Source organism: Mesitornis unicolor, unplaced genomic scaffold (genome assembly GCF_000695765.1).
Source record: "Mesitornis unicolor isolate BGI_N332 unplaced genomic scaffold, ASM69576v1 scaffold27276, whole genome shotgun sequence".
In the NCBI taxonomy this organism is placed as follows: Eukaryota; Metazoa; Chordata; class Aves; order Mesitornithiformes; family Mesitornithidae; genus Mesitornis; species Mesitornis unicolor.
In genome coordinates this window covers 1-7,246 of record NW_010192069.1, presented here as the reverse complement: position 1 = coordinate 7,246, position 7,246 = coordinate 1, and the positions used below count along the sequence as shown (strand labels likewise).

General features: G+C 43.6%; 1 protein-coding gene across 1 annotated transcript; it reads left to right on the top strand.

Annotated features, from left to right (window-relative positions):
* Positions 1 to 5,872: 5,872 nt before the first annotated feature.
* LOC104542596 (toll-like receptor 2 type-2) lies at positions 5,873 to 7,243 on the top strand (the record flags this gene model as incomplete). The annotated part of the gene is made up of 1 exon (XM_010186961.1): positions 5,873 to 7,243. A coding segment is annotated over exon 1 (1,371 nt), but the record flags the coding sequence as incomplete, so codon positions are not given.
* Between the last annotated feature and the right edge of the window lie 3 nt (positions 7,244 to 7,246).

The following is a 7,246-nucleotide window of genomic DNA, read 5'->3' as shown; positions in this document are numbered from 1 at the left end:
ATGAACACCAAGACCTACCTGGAGTGGCCTCCGGAAGGAGAGCAACGGGAGGTGTTTTGGGAAAACTTGAAAGCAGCTTTGAAGTCGTAGAAGAAGTCAGAAATCCTCATTTCAGGATATTTCCACAAAGGATTTGTGTCAGTGTTTCTTCCCACTAAGAAAACTTTCTTTCTTATTTTTCTGCCTAAGAAGGACTGGCTTTGTTGTGTATAGAGGTAATTATTATTATCTTACTAAATGAGAACGACCCACTTCAGGATTTCCAGTGATTTGATACTCTGATCTTCCAAAACCCCTGCCATTTATTATGATATTTGGAAGCCACGTTGATCTTCATTTACTTTCCTAAATACATTTAGCTGAAAGTTGGCTATTGCTGTGCTCTTTCTTCCTGTTCCCACATCCTCAAACAGTTCCTAACAATGCCATTGTAATTTACAAATGAAAATATAAGCCAAGTTCTTCTACACTCCTCTGTGTCTGTTGTTCTCCTTTAGTTTATTTTCAGTGCCATCATGCGTAGCAGGGTAATTAAAATTAAATTCTGAAAATAAAAGAGGACTTAGATTAAAATAAGCCCTCCAAAGCTCTAACATCACCGTGCAATACACAAAAAAGGTAGTATTGGCTATGTACCTCCATTCACAAGTCTGTTATTCTGGCTAGTTACACCAGGCTCCATACCACCCTGCACAGGTTGGAGTTTGCTCATTACCTATGAAGAAAGCATCGCGGCCCCTTGTGCAATGACTGTGGGGAAATCCAGAGGCATCAAATCACTGCCGGGTTGGTTTGTTGAGGAGGTTTTGTTTGTTTGTTTGTTTTCCTAGGCTTCTTTCTCCCTCCATGGTCACCACCACATTCCCTTTTACCTACCCACAGAAATAGCTGAAGACTTCTGTCTGTAGGACTGTGTTTCTGTTGAGTGGTGTATATGGTGTTGCAAACTGGCTCACTTCTTTCTGCTTTTGTATCTTGCATAGCACAGTTAAGTAATCGTTGAGTAATGCATCCCTTACAGCTGTACATAGCTTCCTTCATAACCAGTGCAGAAAATCACACTGAGAAGAGGCAATCCACCTTTCTGCTTCAGTATGAGGTATCTCCTAGAAGTACTGTGTTGCCCCTCACCACTTACCAAGGGAATCTGGACAAGCAGGTAGATACAGATGTTTATATTCAGGGAGCTGGTCCCACCTGGACTGCCTGGAGTCACAGCTGTTGTGGGTTTTTTTGTACTTTTGGGTATTCTTTTGGAAACCTTAAACAGCCTCTGAGGGGATAAAGTCAGGTGTGGGATTCACTAACGCGACACTTCTGTGCTGCACTTTGCTTGTGTTGCTGGGGCTTACATACCGGAGACTCTAAATGACTCTTGATTAAATTTTATACATGCAGTTATTTTGTGGTGAAATACCAAAGCATTGGCACATGAACTGAGTATTTGGAAAATGGGGAAATTTGCTTTTGCATGTGTCTCTGTGTAGTTATATGTGTACATATTCATGTATGTATATATCTGTGTACACACCTATGTATATATTCACACTCCTGTATGTGTATACATATATATACAACACAAGGTGATAGCTTCTGTGGGTGTAGCCTCCAAACACCACTTTCAGTTCTACTTTCCTGTGATAATTATATCTCTAGGGTTAGTCCAAAGTCTGCTACAAAAGGGTTTTTCTGTTCACCGTCTCAGCTAAGAATAGCCCAAGGGCTAATCAAGGCTGAACTCCAGGCAAGTGAAGAGTGAATAACCTGATAGCAAACACCGAGCACTGATAAAATGGATTAGGAGACCAAATGCCTAAAGGTAAAGAGGAAAATATGTCTTGCTGGTCATTTCAAAAAGAGGATCAGAGAGAGAGGTAGGAGAAGCTTTGGCTTTTACGCAGCATGCTCTTACCATAACCCTTGACTTTTATGGTTTGGCGCATTGAGAAGGAACAACAGTGTTATTGCTCTTGTGCCGATCAGAGCCACCAGGTGGAAATTCCCCTGTTCACACTGCCAAGGCGGAGAGGTGAAGCGGGAAGGAAGCAGCAGCATGGAAGGAAGTTGGGTTAAGAGCACTCAGCAAGAGATGAAACATGACGTGGGTTAACAGGCACCCAAGCTGGTGTGGACATCCCCAAGAGTCTCTCTTCACAGAGGTGAGTTTGCAGGCGGGTGGAGCTGGAGATGCCACGCCAGAGCAAGAATCAAGGTGGGAGCACTGGGAAGAGGATGTCTAATCTCTGCCACTGAGTCCTTCTCCTCTGCATGGGGGGTTCGGGGTGCTTGGGGCTGCCGGGCAGGGGCCAGCTCCTGCAGGAGTGCAAAGTGAGGAGGGATTTTTGGCTGCCAGCAGAAGAGGAGCAGGCAGAGGCAATCACAGGCAGCTAGTAGGGTGGCGTGGCAGGCAGCAAAAGGAAGACAGCACAACAGTGATGCTGGCAGCAGGAAAGACAAATTGAAAAATAGAGGTAGTTCAGTTTCAGAAATAAAAAGACACACTGGCTGGAAAAGGCTGAGTGATTCTGTTCAATGACTGTCTTGAAGTTGTAGAAGTACCTGCCTAGAAGTCACGAACATGAGCATTCACTTTGCTAGGCTGAGAAATTTAGTTTAAAACCTAAAGGAAGTCACACTGGCTGGAAAAGGCTGAGTGATTCTGTCCAATTACTATCTTGAAGTTGTAGAAGTACCTACCTAGAAGTCATGAACATGAGCATTCACTTTGCTAGGCCGAGAAATTTAGTTTAAAACCTAAAGGAAGGCTCCATGGGAGAGCTGGAACATGCTGGTGGGTGCAATGTCCTGGAGGAGAGGGGAGAGAGGAAAGCAGCAACAGTCAGGTTGGGTCAGACACTGACATTTCTGCTTGGTTTCCTCCTGGGAGGGTGCCTTGTGCGTGTTTCATCCTGTTTGGATGTTTTCTCACTTGTGTGTCGATACCAGCTGTCCAGGCAAGGCTGGGCGTGAAGGTGGCCTGCATTTGTGTTAGGAATTCAACCAGGAAAAATGCTCCTTCAGCAGTGGTCTCGGGGCAGCAGGATCAGCTCTCTCCACACCTACCTCTGCCCTGCTGCACATCCTCTGTGTCAGAAATAAGAAAGAGTCATGCCTATATATATGTGTGTGTGTGTGTGTGTATACACATCCATGCTATTAAGGCAATGCTGGTGAGCGATAGTCAGGACATGTGTAACCCGCACACACCAAGTGGGAAGCAGCAGCTTTTCCCAGTCTATTGGTGCACTTTATTTTAGCAGCTAAATTAGCCTCTAGCATTTGTTAGCATTTCTAGAACCTTGTTCTGTTGGCATTCATGGTTTTGTTTATGAATACGCATATATTTCCTCAAATACTTCTACTGACCTGGGCCAGGAAAGGTAATCCTGAGCATGTTGCATGGCTCATACCCTTTGCCCATAACACAGAAACACTTTGAAAGTGTAGCTCATCACATTGGTTTATGGTGTAAGGGCATTTGTGCAAGTTTCTATATTATTAGCTGCATTTCAATTTCTATGCAGCTTTTCTTTCTTCCCAGTGCAACAGGGAAAAGTAATTCCTTGGTATGGAAATGGTATCATGGAGTGGGCCTGTATTTGTGAGTGGGTGCAGAGAGACCTGAAATGACCCTGTAAGTCAGGGTCTGAAGCTGAATTATTAGGAATGGAAAGAGAATGGCTGAAAATGAATGTGTGTGGGAATGGGATTTCCCTGAGCATCTGCTCATATTACAGATGAGCAAAAAACCCTGGAAAAGATGCTCAGGAAAGCATCCTGTACCAGCAAATAAGGTTCAGTCCTGCAGTCCCTGGTTGGTTCAGGCTGGTAAGGTGGAGAGCCATTAAGCTTAGCTTGTATTTCCAGCATAAATACAAGTACCTGCCCAGTTCCCTTCTGTGCTGCCAATTTTCCATCTGTAAATAACCTACCTGTAGACAGACTTTCATCAGTTTGCTTGGTTGTTTCTTTTTCTAACAGTAAGCATTTTAATAGCAACTTCAAAAATCTCACTTAAATCTGTTGTTTGTGATACTCCTCTTACTCATAGCTTTGCTCCTATGGCCTACAGCACTGTGTTATCCAGCCAATCTTGCCAGACCAAAAATCCCTGTGAAAGAGCCTCAGCTGGACAGCAGGTGAGTGCGACAACAGATCGCAGTTCTTTGGGTGGGATTCAGTCCTGGTTTTATTGATTCACATGCATAAATCTCTGGGTGTCTAAACTTTGGTGCTCCAATTTAAGTTGATGGGGTAATTTCTCTTGGAGTCTTCCCATCTTACTGTAAATGTCTAAGAGACGTGATGTGAATTGCCCCTGAAGGTTATTATTCCTCTCCACTGATGTTGGAGGAGATAGTGGGTGACCGGCTCAGCTGTGGGCATCGAAAGACAGGGGACAGGAATGTGTCCTCCATGACCTAAAACTCTACATCAGAGTGAGAAAGAGATTAAAGGCAAACAACACAAGAGGTCAAAATCTTTATAGTCCTTCAGGTGGGAGGAGATGAAGTGATTGAAAAAATAATCCAAACTTTTCTTCCTCTCCCCATATGCCCGAACAATCCCAGCTAATCCTGTCCCTTTTGAATAATTTTAAGCAACTCTGGCTAAAAATGATGCAACTAGAAGGGTAGGACTTGTCTGTATGAACTTGTCTGCGTGGGTCAGCTGTTGTAAAACAAATTAGAGTATGAATGCAAAGTACCGTTGATCTTCTGCATAGTCTCAGTGTGATGAATGAAGGAGAAAGTACTCCTCAGTGAGCCAACCTAACCCAATTAACCAGACACAGAGCCCACGTTGGTCTTTGGAAACCTGTTCATTGGCCTTTTTGGGGTTGGTTCACTCTTTTCACCCTCAGTAAGGTGCTTAATGAGGTAAGGGGGAAATGTAAATGCTAGGGAAAGTTGTACTTTAAAAGTGCCCTTTGATCCTTGTCAGGAAAGGATAAACAAAAAAAGGGTTATAATTCAATATGCTATAAGGGTTTTGAAGGGAAAACAGCCCTCTCGGGCTTCAAAAGTCACCTTGTTGGAAGTAAGGATGGACTGGATATTGCAGCAAGCTCTGTAACACAAAAAGCCACCTCAAATCAGTACTATGAAAGACATGGCTGTGAGACCAAAGAGAAGTGACACAGGATCCCCAGCTGTGTGGCTTCTCTTGAACAATTTTGGTCCAGAAGATGAGGAACAGGCTGTGGGGCTGGAAAAAGCTGATCTAGTCCAGCCAGCTGATTTGCAGGAGCCTCCAAAAGCCCCTGGCTCTTCCCTGTACCTGGGCCTGACCTTCTCTCTGCCACAGAGACCCAAAACAGAAAAAGCCACTGACAGAAGAGAAGGATGTGGCATTAAAAAGGAAGAACTAAGAGTCAGTAGGTTACAATGGTCAGTTTTCCCAACTTAAGCTTGGTTAGCAAGTATCAGACTGATTGCCACGTGATGATGGCCTACACAGACATCCGGGCAAATACTTATTTCCCTGCTACCGGCACATTTACCATCAGAATAGCCAAGGGCAGGTAAAATGAGGAAAGGGACTGAAACAAATGCAGCCCTCTTCTCCCTGTTGTCAGAACTGAGATTAGACATATGCTTGAATTCAGTATTAAATGTGAACGTCATTATATTTTACATTAGTAAATCCAGTGTACTTAGCATTTAGCAAATTACTCTGGGATATTTGTGTACAATGCACCTTGTTTTGACTAATTGTTTCATCTCTGAACAGTGTTAAATATATTTACAGTGCCTTCAACACAAAAGAATAGTAGGGTTTACATTTTACCTATATCCAAAATGTAGCTTCTTCAAAACTAACTAATCATTTTATATTTGTTCTTACTGTGTTTCATATTTTAGGCAAAATAATGACTACACACACCTGGCGAGCGTGGGCCATCTACGTGGTCTTAGCTGCAAACCTCTCCAAACAGCAGGAGCTGAAGCAGGTTTGTCCTTCATGCCATAACACTCAGCTTTGCAACTGCTCTTCCATGGGCTTGGACTTCATTCCCACAGGAATCACTGACAAAATCACAGCGTTAAACCTGTCCCACAACAGGATAAAGCAGATCCGAACCCAGGATCTGCAGCACGCTGTGAACCTGAGATCCCTGTTGCTGCAGGGCAATGAGATCAGCTCAATAGATGAGGACTCATTTCGCTCCCTTGGGAAACTGGAGCTCTTGGACTTATCAGAGAACAGCTTGGCTCACTTGTCCCCTGTGTGGTTTGGGCACCTTTTTTCACTCCAGCACCTCCACCTCCAAGGGAATTCCTACAGAGACCTTGGGGGAAGCTCCCCTTTTTCCAGCCTGAGGAACCTGAGCTCTCTCCACCTGGGCAACCCACAGTTCTCCTTGATAAGGCAAGGGAACTTTGAGGGCATTGAGCTTCTCGATAAGTTGTGGATCGACGGTAGCAATCTCAGTCAATATGAGCCAGGAAGTTTGAAACCAATCAAGAAGATAAATCACATGATAATAAACATAAGAAGTATTAATGTATTCTCAGCAATTGTCAGGGACATTCTTCACTCTGTCATTTGGTTAGAACTGAGAAAAATAGCATTCCAGATACCTGATGAAATACAACTATTGAGAGCCATGTCGTCTTCTTTGGCAAAGAAAATTTCTTTTAAACAGGCCCTAGTAACAGATGCTACTGTGCCTGAGATTGTCAGCATTTTAGAAGACATGCCAAAACTGGTGGAGGTGCAGATGATGGACTGTAGACTCTTGGGAACTGGACGATGGGAAATGCAAATTCAAGCAAACCAATCACAGACTCTCAGGGTTCTGACAATAGAGAAATTATCCATAGAAGAGTTCTATTTGTTTACAGACCTTCGGGCTGTGAAAGGTCTACTGTCTCATCTGACCAAAGTCACGGTTGAAAACACAAAAGTCTTTTTGGTACCTTGCAGCCTTTCGCAACATCTTCTGTCGTTAGAGTATCTCGACCTCAGTGCGAATTTGCTCGGAGACCAAAGTTTGGAGCACTCGGCCTGTCAAGGTGGTTGGCCCTCACTACAAACTCTGAATTTAAGTCAGAATTCACTGAGTGACTTAGAAATGACAGGTAAAAGTTTGTCTCATCTAAGGAAACTAATTGTCTTAGACATTAGCCTAAATAATTTTGGTGACATACCAGATGTGTGTGAGTGGCCAAAAAAACTGAAATATTTAAACCTCTCCAGCACTCAAATTCCTAAACTAACAACTTGCATTCCCTCAACGCTG